The following is a 27559-nucleotide window of genomic DNA, read 5'->3' as shown; positions in this document are numbered from 1 at the left end:
ATAACTTCAGTTATTTTTAACATTAAATTATATTAAAGATAGATTTGCCACTATTTTTTGAATCTACTATCTACTTTTAGTGTAAACATATTAATATACAGATAAATATAACTTGCGTTATAATTGTTATTCGTAACTTAATTTGATTTCGTCAATCGGAACTTTGACACTTAAGCGTATCACGTAAATTCTCTTTCTAAAATAATTTCTCAAAACTTTACGTCTATCTTTATTACGTCGTTTTTATTATTAATATTTTTTTTATATTTATTAATTTACACGCCCTCTACTGCCTACCAGGGGCCCGAATTTTTATTTGTATCTGATAAATATAACCCAAACTTATTGGATCAATTAAAAAAAACAAATTTTGCAGTTAATTGAAGTTTTTAATAACGTTTTTGTTGTTAGAAAGCGAAAAATAAAACGAAAAAAAATGGACAGTGAAAATAAATACATCAACATAATACTGGAAAATTGCACGTTTGAAGAAAGTACGAGAGAGCAAAACTGGGCCAGGGAGGGCAGAAACGTGGACTGGCAGGACTTTAAATAATCGTCAAGTAAAGTATTTTACTAATACGATTGTAATTCAAGCTTGAGGTACATCTATAGAAAAAAGAAAAATAATTTTAAAATAAGTTCATTATAATAATACATTTGCCAAACAACTTATAAAATGTACATTAAGAAATTTGAATGATATTTGAAAATTTAAATTACCTGTTTATCTATTATTGATGTTTGACGATTTGTTTTATAAAATTTGAATTACTTTCTTTTCTTTCTACCCTTTGATTCCTTTGGCCTTTAACGCTTGGAACTGTGACTCTCAATTTTACATTGTTTTTTGTCTTGTGTTTGTTTTTGTTTTAAGTCTCGAATTGTGTTAACAAAAACACAATTATTGAGATAAAAAGAATCGAAAAATTAAAATTTGATTTTGAGCATCCGCTGCCCTGGTTGTCACCAGATTCAAGAACTCTTGGTACGCCATGAGATGGCGCTACCACGTTAGGAATAATGACGTCATTTCGTGGGAAAAATAATTCTTCGTCGAATTCGGTTGGTTCAGGACTTAACATGTTGTTTCTTCGGGTGGTTTCAATTTTAAGTCGGTTTAAAAAACTTAAGTCAGGAATGATAACTTCTTCTGTGGTTGTAGTGGGAGGTGGAGTCGTTGTTTCGGGTTCTATAAATAAAATAACAATATTTATAATAAGAAAATTATTGTTGCCAATAGAATTTTACACATGTGTTAAATTAGTTTATTATTTGTTTTATAGTTTTTTTTATATTTACCTTTGCAACCAACTCTAATGTGAATTCTGGTTGACTCTTTGGTGCATCCTGGTTTTGATGCTTGACCTCTTTGGATAGCTAAAAATAAAAATTTAGATATTTAAAAAATATAAAAAATAAAGGTAAATTAATAATAAATTTCAAGATTTTAAATTTTAAAGCAATCGTTTTTATTTTTAGGTTTTAAAAAACGTTTTTGGGCGAACTTTTAAATAGAAAAACGACTGCTTCGAATGAATAGAATGTTTATAAGATAAAGGGTCAGCCTGTGTTATTTTTTGGATTCTAGCTAAAAATTAATTTTCGTAATCGCCTAGAGTGTATACGTTTAAGATTTATACTTAATATGAACGCAAGTTTTTATATAAAATAAGATTATCTTATGGGCCTTAGGCCTAAGGTTTAAGGCGTAAAAAATTCTTCTTAATTTCGCAATTTCATGCTTTTCAAAGATTTTATTGATTTTTAATGAATGTTAAAATTAACTTTGCAAGTTGATAGGAAATTAATATATCACGCTCAATGTTCCTTAACACAATTATTCTATAGAGTATCCGTGTTGAAATGTTGATTCATTCAAAAAACTTGTGTTTTTATATTTATTTTTTATTCAACTTACCAATTATGAAGTAGTCTTGACAATATTGGAATCTAAATCCGAGTGGCGAAGGACTAATTGTTTGAAATTTTAAAGTCAATTTATTTTCTCGTTCGGGTCGGTCACAGGAAAAAATAAATTTCCGACGATCTAAAAAATAAAAACAATTGATTCAAATTCATGCTGTGAAATGTATTTGTACATTGACCATTACAGACAATTACATGAGGGGATGTATATGGAATACAATGCAGTTTATATTTGTGTTGCATTCACTAAGCAAATAGCAAAACGGAAAACGTTTTTTTGTATGGGAAAAAATAGGCTTTAGTACTCCCCGTAATAGCGCAATAAAACACAGACAGTTATTATTAACTTGATTTAAAGCATTTTAAACATAACATTCGACCTGGGTATTAAAGATTACAGTACCATGGTACAAAAAAGCATCAGTAATTGCTAACCTAATGCTTAATATCTATTATTAGAACTAAAATGAGCTATAAATACATTCTCAATGTTCGGAAAATTTGACTCGTTTTTGGAATAAGTTTTAAATGGATTTAAACTTACCGCTGGTGTGGCATTGTTTGTATTCGCTTCCAGTAACGTTAAACAAATCAAATGTTGCGGGTTCTCGGTGCGAGTCTGTGATTCCCATTAAACTCGATTGTGGGCACAGAATATCCATAAATTCACCAATACGAACGTGAGTGACAATTTCATCGGATTTCAACCTAAAAAAACAAACAAAGGTTACTTTATATAAATAGTAAATCCAACCTTAGACAATGCGCTTTAAAATTAAGTTAACCTATAGAGTTTTATTGGGATCGACACAAATTTAATTTGAATTTTCCAAAACACAAAGTCAAATCCAATTTACAATTTGGAATCATGTTTTAAACCTACAGAGTATAGTAAATCTTGTCGTAAATTAATCCCAAGCGAAATACCAAATCGTGTTTAACTAATGAACCGTGCTCGATAGGTTAAAGCCAGTCCGCTACAACAAGCACAAAGTTTTGATTTTTCGTGTGTAAAGAGCTAAGTGCACATTAGAACCATGGCAAATAAAAATCATTACAATTTCATTTATGATTCATTCCTACAGAGAATGGCTTTTAAATATGATTTCTTATCTATCATGTAAATAGTAACATATTTAAACTAAACCACGATATCAGCGATTTTTAAGCGAATTTTGCAAACACAACAAATCGAAGCCGTTTCGTATTCATTAAATCGCCAATCTATATATGCTAAGCACACAAACGAATCCAAAGTACACACAAGGCTTAAAGTTTAATATCTCTGCATAATCAGTGTTTGTATAGCCACATATAACAGTTCTATAGTGTTCCTTATAATAGGTCGGTTTGTATGCGAACGTCCTGCGGGAATAGGCTATAACGTTCAATTGACCGTGTGTAATCTAGCGTTGAAAGATGGCGTTATGTTTACTATTATACGCGGGCTCTAGTAGAGTTTTATTGTATAATGAAGCCTGTAATTTATTAGTCTTAAATGTCGTATGTCTTGGTTGTTACGACCGTAATATAAAACATTAAAATTAATGACTCGGATGGTCGTAAAATAATTTTCGAACAAACGCACGTGTTATGTAGAAGTAAAGTCACTTGAAATTTAACAAGTCCGTCCATTACCGAACAATACAAAAACTTTAATGCCTCTGAATAATCTTTTTTACGAGCTCGGATTAAGAAAAGTGCTCGTTTTATACTTCAATAGTTTTAAGACCGTGTTAGTTAATTATTTTATAGCCTTTGTTGTATTATATTATATGGGAAAGCGCTCGTTAGAATTTTACGCAGGGTTGAGCATTGTGTTTTCCTTGAACTAATTATCGAGTTTTATTTTAAGTTCACCGAGAAAAAAATATTCTCAAATCAAAATACGCGCAAATATATCGATTCACCTATTAATTGTGACCTCACAAAATATAGGTCTTGCGGAAGGATACAATCATATACAAAATAGTGCCCCAAAAATAAAAACCCATGGGGGTGATATTCGTTTTCGGTTAAATCGTGAGAAACGGAAACAAAATTGCGTCCGTGACGTCACGCCGGTCCCTTATGACGTCATATTGCCAATACAGTCGTTCTACTTCCTAGCGCGGAAGAAAATCGATGCGTGCAGACGCGAATGTATACAGTTTTGCAAATTGATGACGTAACATGTTTTAATATTCTAGAACAACATGTTTTTAATAAACACTTCTACTTATTAAAAAATTAAACTCCCTTCGATGCAAAAACATTTAAATTTTGAACCGAAATAAACCTACGCATATTTTTCACAAATCGGATTTTTTAGAAATAAAATTTTCGTTCGGCGAAGTGTAAGCCGCATTTTTTTACTCTGGTCCGATTCTGAGAAACAAAAACTTAAAGCCGACTTGACTTTAAGCTTTGCGCGTAATAAGACCTTATTGTGACGTAGTTAAAGCGTTGCATTGTTATGTACAAATACGAGCTTAAGAATTAGATTAATGCAAACAAAAACAAATTTAATCAAAGACCCAAAAAATTGCTAGAGGCTGTTTTTTCGCAATTGAAATTATTTTTCTTATTTTATAATCAAGTTTACAATGTTATATCACAAAAGAACCTTAAGATACAACTTTCTATGCGTTTTATCCGCCACAAAGTATTGCCATTTAAAGGTTGTCGCAAGCATCCCAAGCAAAATTTCATATTTTTAATATTTTTGATAAGTTAAGTTTTTTAAAATATAATCACAAATAACATTGTTATTGAAATAGAACTTACTGTGGTGTCATAAATGAATTCCAATATAGAACGTGTCGTTTCGAAGTAGCTTCACTTAAGTCCAAGATTGCAAAACATAAGATAACAACAAGAGATATCTTCATAACTGAATTCATATTGATATTTGATTTATATAATTAGGTAAATAGAATACACCTAAGATATAAGAATAAAATGTTAATATTTCAAATCTGAGACTAAGTTATATCTACATTCTGATGAATAACTAAATACCTTATGTTATTTTTCTTTTAATCTGATAAATTTAACATCTTTATAATGTGATTTAATTTTCAAGCTGTTTTAATTTATTTTAATTCGCTTAAGGTATTAAACTGCTTCTGATTATCCAACCAAGTTTCGAATGATTCGTTTACAGAATGTCGTCTGCTATTTGAGAGCGAAATCCTTGCCTTTTTCCTTTTTCTCCGTGGATAATCTCTCTCGGTAATCTCCTTTGTTTATCTTAAAATCTCTTATCATAATATTTACGCATCGAGTCTTACGAAAACTTTACGAAAATATATGGCGCCGTAGAATAACGAAGCAATATTTTGAACGAGGTGCTAACGATTAATAATTATGTACGCACGCCAGTGTTCTTTTACATAATTTCTGTATTAAAATATTAATGAGCTTTTACAAACTCGACCAAGCATTATCATATAATGACGCCTTACAATATAATAAACTATTCAATTTTTTCTCGTTTGTAATAAATTATTTATGGTACCTAATAAAGTAATTATTATATAAATAATTATAGGGCTACATTTTGTATACAAAATTATGACACTTACAATACATGTGACCATGCCATAATGTACTATAAAATCTTTGTATAAACATTAATACTTTTGGCATGTTTTAAATCATTAAATTGATTTTGTAATTTTTTTCCGTCGCATTGTTGTAATATTAATTGTATATCGTATTTATTATTTACTTTTATCAATGTGCGAAAAAAAAAATATATTTTTTATATAACTTAAAATAATTTTTAAATTCAAGGCAAACCCTAAATAAAAGTTTAAATAATTTTCATACTAGTTAAATACGGCAATTATGACTTTAAGCAGAAGGTAAATTAGTAGTTTATGATCTATTTTTATCCCATTTCTAACTAAATTTACGCCCAGAAATTTCTAAAAATTGTGAAATTACAACATTTTTGACCTTCAAAAATGACCATGCAATTAGGTTGAAATTTGTTTAATTATTACCTCACAATACAATGGTACCAAAGCGTGCAAATTTTTTTAAAGATCACGTGACAAAATTGCTATTCACGTGACCGTATAATCACGTGTTCGCAGCTAAAACAAAGCACGTGGACATGCACTTGGTTGTAATTACGCCATCGCTGGCACGCACGGTTGAACATTTCTTTTGTCTTGAAAAGTTCAAAAACTAAAAAGTGTGAAAAACATCTCATTGTTTAAGACCTTGTTTTTACTGTGATGTAATGGCTCAACTTTTATTCAAGTTAAATTGTGGGAAAGTTAAATTTTGAATCAAGTTAACATAGGATATATATATACATCAACAGGTGATGTAATGGTAGATTGAGTGAACTTAAAATTGTGTAGTTTTGGCTTTACCTATTTTGTTAAAGTGGTCTTGTTTTTAGATGTTGACTGTACGTTGAATAAATATAGTTTGGAAATTTTATATGAACACTCCTATCACAGAGTAATGTAAGTTTGATTAAGTTTTTGCCTTTCCATAAAAAATTTTGTGGTCTTGATTTTTATTGGTTTTATATACAGACAAATGACGCCAAGATTATATAAAATAAAATGTCGAAAACAAACAACTTGTTTCCGCACTTGCCTCACTGTTTGCTTGTTGATTAGTTAGAATAAGAAACAGACAAATTATTAGTTTGTTTTTGACCGGGAGATTTTTGTCTCACAATAAAGGTTTGATTATTTTAAAATTAAAAAACAACAACATAAAACAAGAAAAGCCTTAAAAATTTTTTTTTATAAATTTACCATAACTATACTACAAAAATGCAATGTTACGAAAGCCTGCCTAAAAAGCCTAAACCAAAATGCGATGTAATTGAGTACATATAAAAAAAATACAGTTGAGAAGATTAAAAATAACAAAGTTCCCCTTTCAATATAAAGGGCGATAAATGCATTAACAAACCATTAGATTTATAGGATTAAAGTCAACTTATTAAGTGGGCGACATAAAAACCAGACAGGTTTATAAAATCTCGTTCCAAAATTGATTCTTTTATTAAACAGGTACAAAACAAATACACGAAATTACAAATTGTCTGTGAGAAACTCGAACACGCGACAAAATCTCCCCTACAGCGATTTTACTAGACGCCACAATATCGTGAATATGACGTAACAATGATTGCAAATCACTAATGAGAAGATAATAATCTCGACGTGCGAGAAGTTTGGAAATTTTGGACACGATTTTTTATAAAAAATTGGATAAACGTACGAGATATTGTTATCTTATATGTATCGATTACATATCATAAACTTATACTTACGCAAAATTTAATTAAACCCAAGAAAACAAAACCACTTTTTTTCTGGGAATACAAAACAATATGCAACGTTAGACGTTTAAATTTCAAAAATCATGTAGTACAACGTTTTAAAAATAAACGAAACCTTCGTAGTGGTTTTTGGAGTTTAAGACAATTCCATTTTAGGCTTAAATACGATTTAATGCGGTATTGCAATCTATGACACTTATTTCTGCACCCGTCATGCTTTTCGTGCATAATTTGATTCGACACATTAAATAAACACGTGTTCATGAATGAGTCATCAAAAAATTATTAACCGCGAAACCTTTATTTTGACTTTTAATGCGACATAAAAAAGACCTGTAAAAATTAGTCATGGCCTTTGTCTGCTTGTTTTATTGTTTATATAATAAACACCCACACAATTCAATATTTGAAATACTATTAATAACAATACATAAACCACAATACTCGTAAAAACTTCGTAAACATTTTTTTGTGCGACTTCCTAAAAAACTAACTTAAAGTGCGACTGCCTTACTAAAAAACTAACTTAACTTTAATATTTAAGTAATTTTTTTCCAGTAACAATTATATGCACTTACATGCATTTTTTTCTTGTTATAAATATTAACAAAATTTTATGACAATTTTTAATTATTTTTTAAGGTCATTACGAACCTTAATAAGATTAAACTTTTATATATTTAAATACAAAATTAAATTAAGAATAATCCACTTGGGAATACAACACCTAATTTATTACATCATTAACATGTGTGTTCTAAATTAAGAGGTAATTTGTGATGTAACGTTAGTTAAATGTTAACATATTTTGTTCTAAATTTGGACTTAAATGGGAAACTTTAAATCGTGTATTATGTGCAACATCACATGCTCAGATAATTATAGTTTGCAGTTTTATTTATAAATTGTAAGGTGTGGGCAGGTTCCACGTGGCGGAAACACAAGAAATAGTGGGAAAATTGTTTATTGATATTGTGCTTTAGCTCCCACGTGCTCCCACGTATTGATATTGTGCTTTAGCTCCCACGTATTGTAAAAAAATTTAAAAAAAATACGCAACCTAGTCTAAGTTTAAACTTGCAAAAATATTTAAATCAGTCTTAGTAATATATTTTACCGCATGATATACAATCTGCAGATTATCACTACTATATCATTATTATTTTACAATTTAAGATAAAGGTTGATACTATATTGCATGGCCTAACTTTACGCAAACTCGTGCATATGTAGATAGTGTATCATTACGCACGAGTATTGAGATAAATGTACGAGAGTTTTGTTATCAATTTATATCTTTATTTTGATAACTAACTATACCATAGTTGAGCGTGAGAATTTTTAGAAAACAACTAATATGCAAGTTAACCTCATCTTTACGCCAGATTTTAAATACTGTTTCTAAATTTATCATTAATAATTTACTATGAAATTAATTTTAGGCTGTTTTCTATTATAAGATCTAAATTACTTTATATTAAAGATAAATTATTAAACTTATTTTCGTTTGGCATTTCATAAATATTAACATTTATTAAAAACAAAGCATTTTAAATTATATTTTAATATCAAATATTGCAACTTTAATATATAAATAAAAAGCAAAAGAAAACACATCCGTAATACACAGTACATTTCCTTCAAGAATCAAACCATATAAACAAAACGCATACATTTATTTAAATATCTTTCTACAGAGTCTCTAACCAAAACCATTCAAAACTAAAAAAAATCTTAGTAGCAATCTTCCAGACTCAACCAATCTTCTGGTTTTCCCAAAGAATGACCTTTTGACCACGTGACGTCATCATTCAGTCGCGCTGCGTGCTCCGCCAAAAATCTTAAAAAATCTTTAGGGGGAATACCCGCCGCCGATACGCCCCACATAATGTCTTTAAAATCGTTCATCGTAAATTTAGTGACGTTGATTCTATGGTCATGAAATGTTATGTACTTTGCTGATTTTTTTCGTCGTTTCGATATTTTTCGTCCAGATTTTGAACTGCTGCAACTTGACATGCTTGTATCTGATGAAGTGTCTTCATAAAGTAATGAAATATTGCGAGGAACAGCAGATATTGTTTTCGTATTGGTAGTTAGGTTTATTGGCATCTTATTTTTTGAAGGATTATTAACACTACTTGACTTTGATTTGGATGAATCAATCTTAAATGTAGGACTTGGCGCAGTTGAATTATTTAACTGTGGATTTTGCAAATGTGATTTAGTTGATTCAACTTGGACACACTGAGGATCTGTGCTTAGTACATTTGGGTGATTAGGTATTGAATTGTTATTGCTTGGGTTGTACTTAACTGGAGAGTCCTTGTGTAAATGGGGTTGGGTAACTTGATGGCTGCATGGACTTAAAGTAACTTGATCTTTGTTTGGAGGAGTATTTGTAAAAATAGGTGGAGTATTTTGGTGGAAATTTTGCTGTCCTTGTGAACTTAAGAAATTTGGGCTTTTTCGATTTTCATTTTTTAAATTTGGCGATTTAACATCAAAATAAGTAAATGAGCTTTCTTTATTCGTTCTATCAGATGATAATTCTTTATTGTTAATGTGTATTTTTGCTCCCGGTTGAGAGTCAATTTTATTGTCTACAGATTGAATGTCTTGATCATGAATACTTGAACTTTGTTCTTCAGTAATAGGAGATAAAATTGGAATATTACGAAAACCTTTCATAGGAGAAGTTCGCTGGTAAGACCTATTTACTTTTCTTGAACTTATTGGTGGATTTTGGTACATGTTATATGAAGTGTCTTGGTTGTTAGAATATGCAGGCCTAATTGAATCATTTATGTTTTCAGTTGCAGCCTTGCATTTTGTGCATACATTAGGGTAATTTTGATGCTCTTTTATTTTGTAATACATTTTATCTGCTTCGTGTTTTAAATATTGGGCTTGATTTTTTAGAAACCGGATTTCCGTGTCCTTTGAAAGACTGCGTTGCTGCTCGTTGCGCAATTTTCCCACAGTGTCGTCGTTTAAATATTTTAAACGTGAAATTTCGTTCTCCAACTTTGAAGTATATTGCTTATAGTCCTCAACTAATTTCAACTTTTCTTCTAATTTTCTTTCACGTTTAAGTAAAGTTGTATTTGATATTGCAAGGCGCTGTGACATCACTTTAACCCTTTCATTACGCAGCCTTACATGATTGGCTAACTTGTTCAAAGTTATTTCAGATTGTTGAATTAAATGTGAATTTTTCTCCAAAACAATTTCAGGTTTTGTAACTTGGCATGAGTGGATTTCACTTTCTTTTAACAAATCACAAAGTTGGTCACCTTCTCCAATAGAAAAATTCGCCAACTTTTGCATCTGCGTTCCTGTGGTGACCAATTTCTTAGATATATTATTTTCTTGTTTTAGTACAGCTATCTCCTTTCTTAAATGTTGTATTTCGTCCAATGCACTTCCCAATGCAAGTCGAAATTGCTTCATAAACTCAGTTTGATCTTTCATGTCAATTATTTGCTGGCATATTGTTTCTTTTTGAACAAAATCCATGTCTAATCAATTTTGTAAACAAACATTTTAGTTATTAGACCAAATTTTCTAAAAACACAATACATTTGTAATATTATTAACCCATTTCTATAAATAATTTAAATAAGACTATTGCCAAAGGTAATCAAGTATAATAAACGAGGTCTTAAACCGAATCAATAAATAGAAAAATCTAATCAACACAATTGATTTTTTAAACAACACCCTCCAATAAAAAATCATACAACTGACCTTTTAATAATAGTTCTAAATCTTTCATAACTTCAAAAAACCCTTTAATTACTGACATTATTACCTGTCTATGTCGCAAAAATAGGCCCAAAGGCATTATCGTGATTTGTTTTTGTGTCGTATTAAAATTTAAATTCGCAATACTGTATAACTCGTAGTCGACACTTTTTTAACAAAGGCAACTACAAGCTAGGTAAAATTCTAAACATGTATATAGAGTAGTTTACAATCAAAATCACCAAGTAAACATTGACTTAAACGTTGTTGTTGTATTTACTATTATTGGCTACATTGATTCAAAATCACATGACTTAAAATATGACGTCACGCCCTATAAAGCCATTAAATAGACTGTATTACTATTTAGTTTCGTTATATAAGCTCTACTTTCATATTAATTTAATCCTAATATATATTTAATAGCTACATATTGTCACGTGTTATAAATGGTATTCCTAACCGTGAATGTATTTGATATTTTTACTAATATCAACACGTGAAATACAAGTACAACGAAATTCTAAACTTATTTTCTGCATATTTACAGTTTTAAACCTTTGTAAAGTTAGCTACTTTGTTGGCTTTAACTGCTCTGTTTACTTTTCTACCATTACAGGATTATTTTCTTATTCTGTAATTCATATAACCAATAAGGTTATAGCAAATAAACATTACAGCAAATGCTAGTAAACAAAATCGATGATATTGTTGTTTCCCAATACTGCATTGCATTACTGCACAGCACAAAGTCTATCTAATATCCAAGCTAATAGGACAGCTGTTTCCTTTTCGACTTCTATACGCCGGTTTAGCTCTGACGTCATTTTGCACACACATATAAACTCTGTATACGTGGAGTTGTTATATAGCCTAGAGTTAAAATTTCCCCTTTTACAATATAATGATGTTGTACGAATTTTACACATCAGTGATTAAAAATAAATACAAAACTAAACGTAATAAATGAAACGTATTATACTCCAACAAATAAACTTATCAAATACGTGTGTTTAACCTTAGTACAACATAATCTATATAAAATACAGTATAAAATACTCTTATATCTCTTCAATTAAATTAACACTGTCTAAACTATACAAACTTAGATAAAGTTAATTTAAACATAAATTTTACAATCCAGTTAACGCCTGACAACACACAAGCAATTGTTTATTTAACGTTCCAATGCCAAAACAGGGTACCAGTTAAACCACCTAACCAAATACCCTAAGTAAGTTGTTTAGGAGGTATTGTCAACATTTAATTTAAAAAAAATTTTTTAAATCATGTAGGAAAATTTCACATTTTTAAGGGGGCAAAATGTTGTTATATAGCAATAGTTATCCCCTTTACTTTTGTTAGGCTTTTAAAACGTGTAAAATATAACAACATTTGATAAATTTGTTACTGATTACACACTTTTTTTATAGAAAAGACAAGCCATTCATGTGTTTGTTTAAAATATTAATTAACAATACTCATTAGATGTCGCTATTGATCTAACATGCCATACAACTGCTGAACTAACACGCACACAACATAAACATAGCCTCAACTCAAAACCAATCAAGCAGTGTGGTATAAATGGTAATAAGGTACTGGACGAAAAGTTCGGGTTCGAGCCGTACCATTGCCACAATATTTGCTTTTGAGCCCGGCGTTTATGGGTAGCCTAAACACGCCCCAGCTACACACCCTTCCACAAAAAAAATGATTTTGAATATGGAATGTACGAGTTATCTCATCACTGCACCTAGCAAAAACGGCGCAAATAAATAAAATGCAACCCGATGTCATTTACGTCAATGTCGCTCAAAAACAAAATTATTCTTGAAAAGTTATTGACATCAATTGCTAGAAATGAACCAGCGGTTACACAAACATAAAATTTACGACAAATAATTTAAACATCGTAAACTTTGGGGTAAAAATAAATTGCAATAAATATATGGTTATGAAACCGAATATTAAATTATTATATTTCCCAAAAACGATGAAATATTGTCGTGAAAGAGACCGTTACAATTTATTTGCAACCAGGCGCAATTTGTGATATAACTTTATAATAAAAATAAAACTGACCATAATTTTAAATCAGGATAAATAATTTGTTTTATAAGTATAATAAGCACAAAATTGCATTGATATAATAATTTAAACTTCCCTTATTTATAATTTTATGTAATAGTTAATTTGTTTATTAAGAGCCCTTTTTCAACTGAGAAAAATTGCAAAAATGTGATGTAGGCGCCTATGCTGGACAAACCGAATGTAAACAAGCAATAATTTTTTATATTCCCAACTAAGAGGACTGTTTCATTCATTTACAGTCATACAGTGGGTTAGGTATTCAATTTACGAGAAATTGGCCAGCTATATGATTGCTAGAGTAAACAAGTTGGCCTCAATTTATCGGTCCTCAACCTATTAACAAGGTGTAAAACCTGTATTAGCGGTTAAAAAACATAATAAAATGTTGTAAGTCAAGTCTCCTAATCTGGTATAGATCATAAATGACATTAGACCAAAGATAGCTTTAATATTCAGTAGAGATTTTACAATATCGGAAACATTTAAAAATAAATAGCAGCCAGCAATAAAACGCACACTCAATAATTATTTGTGGCTTGAATCGAGGAGGTTATAGATAGAATTTAACGTTTTTTTTTAACGTGTTTGACAACAAATTTTTTTATTTTTTTTTTTCCGAACATGATTTTGAAAGAGAATATAATTATTGATGTGGTATAAAATAATATAGGTCAATGTCTTATATATTACCTAAACAGATTTTTATTAGAAACGTAGCAATTTTTGACCGAGTTTAAAAACGTGTGTTTTTAGCTTTAGCAGAGTTTAACAATATAAAGTTATAATCTGATCAAGGTGCGTCCGTTTTTGACGTATTTTTGCAGATTAGTAAAGGCCACCTTTTTGATAAGCCTTATTTTGTCAACTATGGTAGAATTAATCATACTTTTATTGCATTTTAGACGAACGTTAGGGAGAAAAAATTGTTTTAAATTTGGTAAACAAGGTATTGTGTAAGGTGGATTTCTATTGGAATAAAAACACTTAAATTGTAATGTGACAAATAAATATTTAAAATTTAACAAGATAAGAAAACAATTTTTGTCGGGTTATGAAAATTAGAAAATTATATCTTAGTGAACTAGAAAATTGAAGACTGGACAATGCCATTGGTTCGTATAAACACTACCGTGTACCAGGTGGTTCAATATTGCTACGTTGCCATATCTCTTTACATGTTTGTTGGTATATTGCAATACTTTATCAGCGTACATTGCACAAAGCATTGTAGTTCAAGCAACAGTCCTCAAAACAACAAACAAATTTCAAGATCTTCAATTCGACGTCGTCGCCAATTTAAAACATCGTCCAATATAATGTCATGTTTATCGATCTTGACAAGCTTTTTTGTGCTAGCACATGTAGCTATAGATCATTTAGTATTCTCTGAACGATATAGATCGTCGACTGTAGCACTTTGCATACGACATGCTTCAAGTGGGGTCATATACTTTTTATCAACCACTTGTGTATATTTATTCCTATGGATACGACAACGTGTTTTTTATGCACATCCGATTCTTAAGCATCTTGCCAATCCATGTATGATACGATTTAGTTGGTCGGTTTTAATAAGCATTTGCGCAAGCATGGTGATCTTTATCACAATTTATTTGTTGCCACAATTTTTGCCTTCTGATATTTTTAGTGCAAAAGAGGGCAACATCACGTTAAATACATCAGTAAGTAGAAGTTCTTTAGTGTAGGAACTGGTATTTAATACATTCTGAATAAAATTTCAAAAAGTCTACTTAAATGTTATATTTTTGATGTCAAAATAATATTAACAATTTAAATATTTCTTGACTAACTTTTTACATTTCCAAAAGCTTGTTTGATTAACTTTTAATTTTCAAAACTTTTACTATAAATTTATTAACGTTTTTCCGAGCATTTATAATACAAAAGTACAAAACCAAATATTGTTTTGTTGTAGGAAATCTACCTTAAAGTGTCCCCAAGTCCTCCCCCCTTACAAGAAATATGTTCGTTCAAACACAAGAAAACTTTTGTTTGGGTTCACTTTACGGTGACATTACTTTTCCTGTACTTTCAGGTATGTTTCAAGAGTTCGTGTAAAATAGGCATCATTATAATAAGAACACATTTATTTTGAATGAAATACAGTTAAAAATAAATGCTTCTTTGTCACGTAGATAAATTGACCTTTAATTATGATTTGTCACGTTTAAATATTTTACTTCACTTGAGGAAATCTTTGTTGAAATCTTATTTGTTAATCATTGCAAACATAAAATTTCCTTTTTTGTTTGCACAAGTAGATAAAAAATAATAAGATTTTTTAACACATATGTTGTGTATTGAATTATCTATATTTGTTATATGACTAAACTGTTTGCCTAGATAATTTAGGACGCTGGCATTATTAAAATTTGTGTTACAATTTATATTTGGCATTATCAAATTTTTAATATAGAATCTTAATTTTATAAAAAGATCTATTAATTTATTTTTACCCTACTTACATTATTAGATCGCTCTACAGTTTCTTTTCGTTTACCCTGTACTAAAACACCGAAGAAAAGAAAAATCTATCAAAAAGGAGAAAACTCCAAAAGTGCCTTCCAACAATAACAGGACAAGTATGCTTCTTCGTTCCTTTAGAAAATCAAAGATTAATCCTCAGCGTAAAAACAGGCTGCGAGCATATGTGATGCGATGTTTCGTCATGACTTTAATATGTTGTTTATCTGACTTCGTTGCCTTCGGTTTTTCGTTTTACGTTCAGAAAAGCTCAAGGTCTGATGCGAATGCTTACACCCCAAGAACGCTTGAACACAACGTAACGAACGCTACGTTAACGCAGCACGATCTTTATATTAACGATACCTTATTAAGTGAGGCTGTAGCAGTATCACTGCTTACAGGTTTAGCTTATAACTGCAATATGATAATAAACTTAATATGCTTGGTACTCTGCTACGAAGACTGGAAAGCAGTTCTGTTACCTTGCTTTGCTGATAAGCGAGGGAGCACATGTTGCATACGTCAGAAGCCACTGACGTCATCAAGTGGAGGTTCAGGAGAAGAATCAAGTACGGTAGCACCAAGATCGCCGTGCATTAACGAAAAACGATGTAACACAACTTAAATAAGTTTTTCACTCAAAATTCTTGTAATATTTTGTAATGTTTTTGTTTCTTGTCGATAAAAATAAAATGCTCAAAATACAAACAACCAAAAGTTATTAAAGAATGGCGTTATGTAATATGTTAACATGGTCTAATTTCTCAACAGATTACGACTATTACAAATATACATTAATAATTTAGTAAATGACGAATAAATAAAGATGTTAATTGTGGAGCTAGAACTCTTACGTTAATAGCGAACACTAATATATTAAACGTGTAAAGATCTTTACTAAATTAGGTGAAACGTAAGGCAATGGCATTGGCTTAATTATAACGTTAACTCGATCTGCTACTGGCAAAAGGTTACGATTCCAATGGTGTTTATAATAAAGACATGTAATTACGTAATTACGGATAATTGAATTGTCGGATTCGCAGTTTTTCTGTAATTATGACTTTAAATCGACTAAATTTAGTTAGGTTCAGTACCATTGAAGACATGTTTAATTTAGACTCAGGTATACTGTAGGGCCTTTGTTGCGAATATATATTAAATATACATGAAGTTAAAACAAAGAAAAAGTTCAAAAAACAGTGTTGTTTGGGATATGAAACAACAACATTGATGCAGTTCAAATTTAAAAGAAATCTAATTGTTAAAAACGTTTTTAGATATATTTTAAACAACCGAAATGCAAAGGAAAATGTATACAGTAATTTTGTTTTTAATATTTATTGTGGAGAGCTCAAAATGTCAATATCCTATAGGTAAGGTCAAGTTATTATGCATTTCATACTTTTGAGATATTGAATAAAGTTTAAAGGAACTTAGACTAATATTGACGTTTATTTCCATGTACTTGCTTTAAAAAAAAAACTCTATTAAGCATTCAGAGTATAAATTTTTAACAACTTTGAAAAGAAACAGTTTATGTTTTAAACATGGTTCTGTTAAGTTAATTATTGAGCAATATTTGGGCTTGGTCGATGTAATTGGCAACTAGGTCGCCTAATTACCTGCTTTTATATAACGTTTTCGTTAGTTGTATATACATTATCGCTGTTACAATGTCTTATAAGTATATTATTACCAAAGTTTAAGTTGCGTTGTCATCGTACGATGAAAATTTAAACTTATGAACTTTAATATTGCTAATTACAGAAGACATATACTTGTTATTTTATAAACACATAATTCACAAACTTTTCACTTTGGCTTATTTATATATAATATATTTACTGTCACGAATCTGTTTCGAGTCTGCTTTGAGTGAATAGTACGCGGTTTATATATTAAAAAAATCAGATAAAAACGTTACAATACATCAATATTTTCCATACAATTTTATTTGCAAATCTGTTACAGTTTCTATTAACTTTTACTTATAAATTTTGTGCACAGGTGAACCAATGGCAAATCCAAACGTTGCGCCTGCGCAGTCGATGCCAAAAAACATGCACGTCACACAGATGCTAGATGTTTTGAACCGAGGCGGGTTTCTGCTCTCCGCTCTTCATTTAAAACCTCATTTGAGCTCCAACCACAGCTTTTGCAACGTCACGTATCCTATCTTTGGGTCCGGAGGTCTATTTAAAGTTGACGTCTCGACATTTTATAACTTAAAACGATTTAGTAACAAAGAAATGACAATAAATGTTGATCAAATGATTAAACTAGATTTATTTAACTCCACCACAAACATGAGTATAGCTATTTCACAGTTCCACACGTTTAACAATATGATGTATTGGAATATGTCAGTTATTGGCAAAGTTGATAAACATCTGCACGGCAGTTCACACGAGAATGGAATATTTTCACACGGAAGTAAACTTCGCCATTTGTTGCCGAGTAAAATAGCTTCATTCTCAGTCCATACATTTAAGAACACAACAAGCTCAAACCTGACTAATTTTAAACCGTATGACCTGGATCTTGATTACACGGTTAACCTTGATAACATGTATATGAATGTTATGACATCTCTTGTATCTTTGCCAAACCAAGTGTCAGGGTATTGCTGGCGTTGTGTGCGATGGAATGTAAATAAACAAGCATGGGACGCAAACAACTGCCATGTAAAAGATTTGAATTTTAATAACTCATCTATAACTTGCACTTGCTTGGAAGCAAATAGCTCCAATGATTTTGGGACATACACAATGTTACTTGGCGTAGAGGTGGATAATAACGTTCCTAGCACAGTTATGATTTTATGTTTTACATTTGAATCAATATCCTTGGTAAGTCTTCTCGCTGCTCTGATTATTCTACTAAGCTTAAGAAAAACAATACAAAGATCATGCGAAGATAAAAGAACCACAAGTGCATTGACACACATTAACTTATGTGCTGCTTTATTCTTTCTTCATCTTTTTGTAATTATTCGACCGCTTGGTTTATATCATAATACAGTTTGTGAAATAGTAGCCATCTCAACTCATTACTTTCTGTTGACATCAGGCGCTTGGATGCTTGTTGAAGGTGTTACAATTTACAAACTAACATGCTCGCAACATATTTATACTGAGGGACGAAATCGTATGCATATGATCACGTTCATTGCCTTACCTTGGATTCTACCAGCACTTTTTGTTGGTATGTGCGTGTTGATATGGCTACCTTCAGATCAATACATGGACATATCTAGGGGGTATGCGTTGATGAACGAGCTACAAAGGCTTACAAATGCACAAGTTGATGATATTCAATATAAAGATGCACCAGTTTATATGAAATATTCGATGTGTTGGCTTAATCGAATGATGATGCATGCAGTAGCGGTGCCTATAACGTTTTTGCTGTTTCCTAATGTAATTATAGGCATTCTTGTTTGCATAAGAGTGTGGAAAATTCGACAAAAAGATTGCCAAAGTGTTCAAACACATATATCGAACCAAGAAATGTCGACTTATACTAAAAATCGAACTTTAACAACGTCGCAATCAACTGCTTCATTGGCTTCAATTCAAAGAAAGCATTCGGCACCAGTTCTAGCATCTTTTCGTGCATTTATGACACTTCTACCTGTGTTAGGAGTACCTTGGTTGGGTACTTTTGTAGGCGTGATACCTCATGCTGAGTCATACGTCACAGCCCTCCATTTGTTGGCAAGCAGTCTCCAGGGCTTTCTTGTTGCCTGCATAGTTTGTTTTCTTAATCGAAACGTCCGCGTCACTTTGGTGCGAAGAATAAGAAGAAAATGCCAATGTTTTTAAATACACTTTATGTCACTTTGTTTATTTATAAGAGGGGTTTGATACTATTTGTAGCTTAACTTTTTTATATTTGTACTACGTTGTTTAAATTTCAACATTTATTATTGATCTTCAATTCTAAATTTACCTCCTCCGACGCTGAGTTTTATTACTCGCAATTTATTCGTTTTTTTATTTGTATTTTTGCGTTTTTTTGCATTACTTTGCAAAATATAATACATAACATTTTTTCGTAAAACGATTCATGAAAAAAATATATAAGTGTTAATGGAAAGCCCTTTCCATTTTAACAACTTCAGTTACTTATTTTTAAATATCTAAATATTATAAAATATTTAGTATTATTGGTATTAGTTATTTTAGTTAATTCTAAAAATAAGCACACTCAAACATTAAGTTTGTACCATGTTAAAGCAGCAATCAATGTTGAAAACACGAACGGAGATGATGTAGTTAGACCAAATCTACTGATACAAATCAATCTCAAAATTATCCCGCTAAAAATATATTTTCAGTTGTTTAATAAAACTGTAACATTGACATATTTGATAAAAACAGATCTCAAGACTGAGCCAAGGTGATTAAAGTTGCTCCAAGACTAGGGCCGGATGTCAGCCTTCTCTCCTATAATTATCAATTTGCAATTAATTTTTTATATTCTGTTAATGCCTACCTGTTTTCCTGTGTCCTTTTCAAGATGTTTCGAGACAATGGAGACATCATTACTGAATTATCTGCATCGATTGTATTAAAATATGATAATGTCCAACATGTTACAAAAGTAAATATTCCTGCAAAAAAAATTGCAAAGTTAAATCCACCTATTTCTTTGTTTTTTTGTATATATCTTTATCCTCGATGTGGGAAGGTTGAATGCGCGACTTAAACATAGAGTAACATCAGTTACCCCGACCCAGTCTCGAGTTGCCTTTAGCAGTCTGGGATAGAGATTATAATTGCTTATAGAGATTATAATTGCCTGGTAATTATGCTGCTTATTAAGTGCTGGCTCAGCAGGAGTTCATACCGTTTATAGCGCCTTACTTAAGGGCACTACAGCATGAGATCAGTGGGGATTGAACCCTCGACCTCATGGTGGTGTAGCAAGTGTTCTTACTACTACATCAAGCTGCCGGTCACTTTTAAATGATATTTACAAAATTAACTTACCTGTTATAGCACCAGATATAATAGGATGAAACTGCAATAAAAATTCAATCAAAAAATGTTTTCCTTGTGGTAATTTGTTATCAAATTCTACTCCGTCTTGGTCGATTGGCTTAATAGAAGTTGTGTTGAATGCAGTTATTACCCAGGATATAAATATCATCGATATTACACAAATCGAAAACAAGATTGGAGCACCGACAACAGAAGAGTTCGGCATTGTTCAAGTTTTAATTAAAGTTTTTATACGAATTACAATATTCTCTAAAGATTTAAAACATAATTTATTTATAAAACAGAAATTTTAACATTACTTAAGTAACTTTAAATCTTACACAACGGATATTTTAATAAATTTTTCTCAAAAATTATCGAACGGTCAGAAAATGGTATTTTTAGATAGTTATAATCAAGATTTCCGGAAAAAATTAAACTGTTAGTAAATTAGAGCACTAATACTACTTCTATTATGCTATATTCAAATTAAAAACCCCAAGAAAAAGCTGTAAAATAACTTTTTTATTGCATAAACAAAAGTCGTCTGTAAACAATCGTGCAAATAAATTTATATTCGTTATAGCGAAAAAACATCTCCATTGAATTAGACTTGTGACGTATAAATGGAAATTTTTTAAAATTTTATTTCCCGATTTTTTGGAAAACCTTTTTAACAGATGACAAAAAAAAACATCTGGAAAGTTAATTTATAAAAACTAAAATTGTTTTATCAATAAAAGTTTGAACTGTCTAAGCTACCTTTAAAAATTGATTTGAAAGAAAATCACGTGGTAGAGTGGGTAAGACACTAGTGAAGTTTAGATGGGGTCCGCGGTTCGATTCCCAGCTTGTATTTCGTAGAATCATTAAATAACTTGTTTTAGACATATTATAAATTAACCAAATCCAATTTTTTTATAAATAAGTATATACATCTAGAGTTACGAGGTTATACATTTTAGCAATCAATCTTTTAAACTAAAATGAATTTTACTGTTTTACCAACACCAACAAAGTCCGAAAGCGACAAAAAAGAATATCGTTACATCCAGTTATCCAACGGGTTAAGAGCCTTGTTGATCTCGGACACTTCTCCTCAATTTGAAGAAGAGGAAGAGAAATTTGAGGATGCCTTATCTGGAGAGGAAACAGTCTCCGAAAGTGAAGGAGAAGAAGAAGGTACATAATATTTATATAAATAGTATTATTAGGTTTTTGTCAAAGCCATTAAAAGGTAATATTGTAATGTTTTGTTGGTATAAGTAAAATAAGAATCACGATTAAATAAAAATATTAATTAAAAGATGAAGGTGATGATCATGAAGAGAAAGGCAAACCGAAGAAGAAGCAAGCTGCAGCTGCGTTGTGTGTCGGCGTTGGATCATTCCAAGATCCTGATGATTTTCCTGGGTTAGCTCATTTCCTTGAGCACATGGTGTTCATGGGTAGCAAGAAATACCCCGACGAAAACTACTTTGACCAGTTTATTCGATCCCATGGAGGCAATGATAATGCTTGTACTCAGGCTGAGTATACTGTGTATGAATTTCAAGTAACCCCGGCCTTTTTTAAGCAATCTTTGGACATTTGGGCTCAGTTTTTTATCGCTCCACTTTTAAAACAAGACAGCATTGACAGAGAGGTAAAGGCTGTGGATTCCGAATTTCAAATGGCTTTAGTCAATGATCAATGCCGTTTGGAACAAACCTTAGCTAGCAGATGTAAACCTGATCACCCTATCTCAAAGTTCATGTGGGGAAATGAGAAATCCCTGAAACTTGACCCAGCAGAACGAGGTAAATCGATCTACGATGCATTATGTTTATTTTACAAGAAGTTCTACCATGCTAGGGACATGACTTTAGTGGTGCAGTCAACTGAGGATTTGGACACACTTCAGGACTGGGTTGTGGAGATATTCGCTGAGGTTCCAAACCAGACTGAAAAAGAACTGATCCCAACATTTCAACCAAATATACCATTTCCAATTGACGACAAAACACCATTTCGAATTTACAATGTTAAACCGATTAAAAATATTCAAGGATTGCAAGTATTTTGGTTCACTACACCTCAGAAAGATTTCTACAAGACGAGACCGTTGGATTACGTCACTTGGTTAATAGGACATGAGGGCAGTGGATCTTTGCTATCATTACTTAAGAAAAAATCCTATGCACTCTCCGTAATCACACAACAAGATGGCTCTGGATTAGGAGAAAATGTAATGTTTTCTGGTTTTTCAGTTGAATTTGTTTTAACTGATCTGGGATATCAAAACTACACTGAAGTCCTGGATTTGCTTTTCCAATACATTCACATGATAAAGAATGTTAATGCAGCTGAGATGAAGAGGATTTATTGCGAGATTCAGAAAATTGAAGAAATTGATTTTAAGTTTCAAGAGGAAAGCGAAGCTGTGAGATACGTGGAACGAGTTTGTGAATTCGCTCAAAAATATCCTCCAGAAGATATTTTAACTGGTAGACTTATTGTTCATAGGGTTTAACAGTATTAAAATAAAAATTGTTTTTAAAGCTTAACGTTGATCTATTTCCAATATGTTTAACTTTACAATTAATGTTGTATGGTAATTTTTAGGTGATAGTTTGCTAGTGAATTATGATGAGAAAATTATAAAGGATGTGGTCGACCAAATTATCCCAAGTAAAGGATTGTTGGCCTTGTACAGCGCCGAGAACCCAGATCAAATCATTTACAATGAGGTAAATATTTTTCATTAAACCACTCCTTATTATTATGTATTGCTTATAGTATCAGTCTAACTGTGTCCTTATAAACTTCATAAAACTATTAAATACTTTGCCACAAACTTTTAGAAAGAACCTTGGTTTGAATCCGAGTACATGGTCCACGATATTGAATCGGAGTGGACGAATAAATGGAATGGTGATTCCCAAATTACAGTTCACCCCGACTTGCATTTACCCTCAAAAAATCACTTCCTTGCAGAGAATTTTAACCTGATAAACGAGGACACAGCCCCATCTCAAAAGTCACCAGTTTTAATCTCGAATAATGATTATCAGTTATGGTATAAGCCTGATTATAAATTCATGTTGCCAAAGGGTTATGTTAATTTTATGTTGTATAATCCAACTGGAATTAAATCTGCTGAAAACATGGCATACTTGGATCTATTTGTAGAAATTTTAAATCAAAATGTAGCAGAGGTTGCTTACAATGCTACAGTCTCTTCACTGAGTTATTCCATCGATGTAACCCATTTAGGTGGGCTACTAATAAAGGTAAGATAAGAAAAAACCACTAGTTGTAAGTAAAATTGGCCTAAAGTATAAATACAAAACTTATTTTTAGATGAATGGCTACAACGACAAGTTAGTCCTTCTTCTGGAAACCCTTTTAAATTTCATCGCTGATTTTACAGCATCAGAGAAATTATTTCAAGATAATTTGCTTCACCTGCGAAAGCATTATTACAACACAATCTTAAATCCGAAAAAAATGTGTCGCGATATCAGATTAGATTTGCTGGATAACCTGCATGTTACTGCAACGAAGAAATATGCTGATTCTAAAACATTAACTCAAGATGGATTGTTAGAATTTTCAAGGTAATATTTTTCTGTAAAAGTTTAAATTCCAAATCTATTTCTAACATAAACTACTTGCCTTAATTTGATTCTAACTTCTACCTGTTAAAATTTTTTTAGAGCATACTTCGCCCAGCTATATATCGAGGGATTGACCCAAGGAAATTTTACTCAAAACGAAGCTCAAAAGTTCGGGGACAAAATCATTTCTGTCCTGAAATGTAAACCACTCGGCAAAGAAGTAATGATCCTGAATCGTGTTTTAAAACTACCAGAAGATCCTCACTATGTTAAAGTCCAAAGCGAGAACTTGAAGGATGATAACTCCATGATTACCGTGTATATTCAAGCTGGACCAAACTCTGTATACAGGAGTGTAAACATGGAGTTATTGGATTCCATGATTGAAGAACCTTGCTTTGATATTCTGAGAACAAAACAACAACTTGGCTACAGTGTGTTTGCAATGGATCACAATACATTCGGTGTATTAGGAATTTCAGTCAACGTCAACTGCCAGAATAACAAGTTTTCTGTCGAAGAAGTAACAGATCGTATCTACAAGTTTATGTATTCCGATTTTGCCGAAATTCTTGATAAAATGTCAGATGATGATTTTGAAGCTCATCGTCAGAGCTTGATTGAGTTAAAGCAAAATGAAGACTGCCATCTTGGTGAGGAATTTAAAAGAAATTGGCAGGAGATTGATTGTAAGGATTACAACTTTGAGCGACTTGAGCAAGAGATTAAACATCTGGAGGATTTAACACTGGATCAAATCAAAGAATTCTTTAAAATAATGCTGGTGGAAAATAAGCGACAACTGACCGTTCAAGTTAGAGGTAATACTGCTTCAACTTGCGACTTAAAAAGCCAACCCAACCAAAACGAGAACCACTCAAGGGAAAGTAATGGCCAGCCAACAAAAGTCGAGGAAATAACGGAGAACAGAAACTCAAATAACCCTGGAAGCAAAAAAACTATTGGTCAAGAGAAAATTATCGAAAATAACGAAACCTCGAAAACAAAAGAAATCGTAAATGAAAAAATGAATGGGAACGCTGGTAATGGAAAGACTGTGACTGATGGACAACCACCAAGCAAACAGGATAACAAAAATGTGCCTTCTGACGGAGTAGAATTGGTAACTGATGCTTACTTACCAGAGGTAAAAATTCAACATCTGTCGATATTAGAAGGATATGTTTGTAATAAAATGAAGTGCATTCAAGATTTGAAGGAGTTTAAAAGCAAAGAAATTTATTTTCCAGTGTGTCAGACCTTAGATACAAAATAAAGGAATTAAAAAATAATTTAAATGTTTCACTGTACCTTTTTTCAAGTAAGCAAACAGTTTAAAATTTAGCAAATAAAATATTGATGCTTTACTTATTGTCCCACGTTCTTGCATTTATTACTTTATTAAATTTGAATTACATAATTTGTTAGCGTCATTATTTTACTCAAAAAATAGTAGTTAAATTCCATTATCTGTGTTTTTATATTACCTAATAAAACCAAAAATACTTGTGATGAATGCTTTGAATATTAAGAAAAGTAAACAAAAGGAAAGAAACATTTCCTAATCAAACTTTAAAAAAAACGTTAAATTACCAAATTAAATTTCATTATCATGTTCAAAATTTGTTATAATTTGATCCAAAAAAGTCTTGGACTTAATTGAGTTTTGTTTTAATGCTGTGACCACAAATTTAAATGGCAATTTGTCAGATTCACTCAATTGTGCTTCATAAAGTGGAAAATATCCGACTTTCCAGTCTTCGACTTCAATATTATTTTCCTTTAATGCGGATATAACTTTATGTGTTTCAACACTATCGCATGTGAACTAAACAAAAATAAAAAATGTTTAAATACCTATTAGGTTGTTTGGTATTAAAACAATGAAATGAAAGGATTACCTCCGCAACATTGTCTTTAATTTCAACATCCTCTGCTCCAATCTCGATTGCTAACTCGGTAGCTTTTTCCTCCTCTTGATCCTGCATCAAAATACTTATTTTCCCTTTTTTTTCAAATATTTGCTCCGTCCTGTGCACTTCAATACATTGAAATGATCTAACAAAAAAACACTATAGTTTACTCAAGAGAAAATGGCGATGTTTATAATAAAAACGATTTAGTTTACCCAAGACTTTCCCTGGTAGCAGCTTTAACACCTTTGAAGGCAGTTCCATAATCTTTAGCTTTTAAAATCGCCAAAAAAGCAATTTCATTTGAGCCAGTCACTGGAATAACATGTGAAGGTTTTTCCTAAAATAATCATATGTAAAAAATAAGTATAAAATAAACAATGTTGGTGTAGTAAATAAAACAACATTACCTCCTTTATTCTTTCAATAACTGTGTTTATGCTGTTAGAAGTACATCCTGCAGCCTTGCATGCATTAAGTGAACTTGCATACAGTGAATCACCTGGTTTTGCCCCACCTTTGAAGGATGAAACAGTTTTAGATATTTATTATTAAAACCACATGAAGAAACAAAAAATCAAATTAAAAACCTGTATTTGCCTAAATATTTTTATACATAAGATTAGCACTGGCAGCATGGTATAATGTTTAGAACACCTGGCTTCACTACACAAGGTCCTTGGTTAGATCCCCACTGCTCTCAATCTGTAGCACCCCTGAGTAAGGCACTGTAAATGATATGAACTCCTTTTAAGCCAACACTTAATCGGTTGTTTAATTATGGGGCAATTATAATCTATAATATTCCACACTGCCACAGGCAATGCCAGAGGGTAACAAATGTTGCTTCAGGTCGTGAAGTTGACCTTCCAACATTGAGCTTAAAGATTTAAATAAAAATACATAAAATCTACAGAAAAAACACATTAAGAGCCTTCACAAACTGTTTAATATAAAATAACCCGGGACTGTATTTACGTTTATATTTTACAAAAGTCTAACACAGATTTAAGACTTAGTTTATAAACTCTTCAAAAAAACAATTAACTTACTTTGAACGGCGTTATGAAGGTTTCTTAAAGCAGTATTTATTCTAGAACTTTTCGACTTCGAAGTTGCAAGTTGATCTTTAGAAAGACCTTTTGGCTTTATGCCCTTGACTTTTTGCAAAACACACGAAGTACTTAGGAAATTCGTTCTAAAATCGTTGATTTTTACATATTTCTGTAAATTTTGGGGCACTCTTTTTAAAGCTTTCCCATTTTGAGTAGTTAATTGGTTTAAATAACGACAATTTTGCTGAATTTGGCGTGCTAACATGCTGAACCGGTCCTACTAATTACCGCACAAGATGGCACAAAACGGCACAAGAGGCACAATATGGCACAAATTCATTTTTATCTAATGACAGTAGAAACAATCAACGGAGCCTGTGTAGTCTCTTGTGGTAAATTGTCACTTCCTGTGCGGAAGATATTTAGGTAGTTTTATTAATAATAACAACAT

At 31.4% G+C, this 27559-nt stretch overlaps 7 protein-coding genes across 8 annotated transcripts; 3 read left to right on the top strand and 4 right to left on the bottom strand.

Annotated features, from left to right (window-relative positions):
- Positions 1 to 377: 377 nt before the first annotated feature.
- Positions 378 to 5054, bottom strand: LOC145759780 (ephrin-A4-like). Of its 2 annotated transcripts, none has more exons than XM_082573622.1 (7): positions 4930 to 5054; positions 4696 to 4851; positions 2474 to 2637; positions 1922 to 2050; positions 1303 to 1380; positions 724 to 1192; positions 378 to 609 (listed from the first exon to the last, which is right to left on the bottom strand). In XM_082573622.1, exons 2-6 carry the CDS (start codon positions 4809 to 4811, stop codon positions 873 to 875), a joined length of 807 nt encoding a protein of 268 aa, XP_082429748.1. In that variant the 5' UTR covers positions 4812 to 4851; positions 4930 to 5054; the 3' UTR covers positions 378 to 609; positions 724 to 872. The 2 variants fall into 2 exon arrangements, with proteins under 2 accessions (XP_082429748.1, XP_082429749.1); XM_082573623.1 differs by having other exon boundaries at positions 4696 to 4801; positions 4930 to 5039.
- Positions 5055 to 8577: 3523 nt separating this feature from the next.
- LOC145759506 (uncharacterized) lies at positions 8578 to 11081 on the bottom strand. Its single transcript, XM_082573346.1, has 2 exons — positions 10976 to 11081; positions 8578 to 10746 (listed from the first exon to the last, which is right to left on the bottom strand). The coding sequence occupies exons 1-2, from the start codon at positions 11070 to 11072 to the stop codon at positions 8960 to 8962; spliced, it is 1884 nt and encodes a 627-aa protein (XP_082429472.1). The 5' UTR covers positions 11073 to 11081; the 3' UTR covers positions 8578 to 8959.
- A 3088-nt stretch (positions 11082 to 14169) lies between these two features.
- LOC145759569 (uncharacterized) lies at positions 14170 to 16178 on the top strand. Its single transcript, XM_082573420.1, has 3 exons — positions 14170 to 14748; positions 15003 to 15122; positions 15561 to 16178. The coding sequence occupies exons 1-3, from the start codon at positions 14170 to 14172 to the stop codon at positions 16176 to 16178; spliced, it is 1317 nt and encodes a 438-aa protein (XP_082429546.1).
- Positions 16179 to 17805: 1627 nt separating this feature from the next.
- On the top strand, positions 17806 to 19380 carry LOC145759568 (adhesion G-protein coupled receptor G2-like). Its single transcript, XM_082573419.1, has one exon. It carries the CDS (start codon positions 17806 to 17808, stop codon positions 19378 to 19380), a length of 1575 nt encoding a protein of 524 aa, XP_082429545.1.
- A 183-nt stretch (positions 19381 to 19563) lies between these two features.
- LOC145759977 (uncharacterized) lies at positions 19564 to 20806 on the bottom strand. The gene is made up of 3 exons (XM_082573837.1): positions 20551 to 20806; positions 20054 to 20171; positions 19564 to 19877 (listed from the first exon to the last, which is right to left on the bottom strand). Exons 1-3 carry the CDS (start codon positions 20765 to 20767, stop codon positions 19766 to 19768), a joined length of 447 nt encoding a protein of 148 aa, XP_082429963.1. The 5' UTR covers positions 20768 to 20806; the 3' UTR covers positions 19564 to 19765.
- Positions 20807 to 21362: 556 nt separating this feature from the next.
- On the top strand, positions 21363 to 25924 carry LOC145760534 (nardilysin-like). The gene is made up of 6 exons (XM_082574448.1): positions 21363 to 21723; positions 21849 to 23027; positions 23146 to 23270; positions 23385 to 23813; positions 23884 to 24140; positions 24240 to 25924. The coding sequence occupies exons 1-6, from the start codon at positions 21528 to 21530 to the stop codon at positions 25414 to 25416; spliced, it is 3363 nt and encodes a 1120-aa protein (XP_082430574.1). The 5' UTR covers positions 21363 to 21527; the 3' UTR covers positions 25417 to 25924.
- On the bottom strand, positions 25505 to 27392 carry LOC145760535 (uncharacterized). The gene is made up of 5 exons (XM_082574449.1): positions 27106 to 27392; positions 26464 to 26570; positions 26269 to 26393; positions 26042 to 26198; positions 25505 to 25968 (listed from the first exon to the last, which is right to left on the bottom strand). Exons 1-5 carry the CDS (start codon positions 27371 to 27373, stop codon positions 25738 to 25740), a joined length of 888 nt encoding a protein of 295 aa, XP_082430575.1. The 5' UTR covers positions 27374 to 27392; the 3' UTR covers positions 25505 to 25737.
- Between the last annotated feature and the right edge of the window lie 167 nt (positions 27393 to 27559).

Source organism: Corella eumyota, chromosome 7 (genome assembly GCF_963082875.1).
Source record: "Corella eumyota chromosome 7, kaCorEumy4.1, whole genome shotgun sequence".
NCBI lineage: Eukaryota > Metazoa > Chordata > Ascidiacea > Phlebobranchia > Corellidae > Corella > Corella eumyota.
The sequence above is the reverse complement of the archived record's forward strand: the minus strand, read 5'-3'. Positions and strand labels throughout refer to the sequence as shown.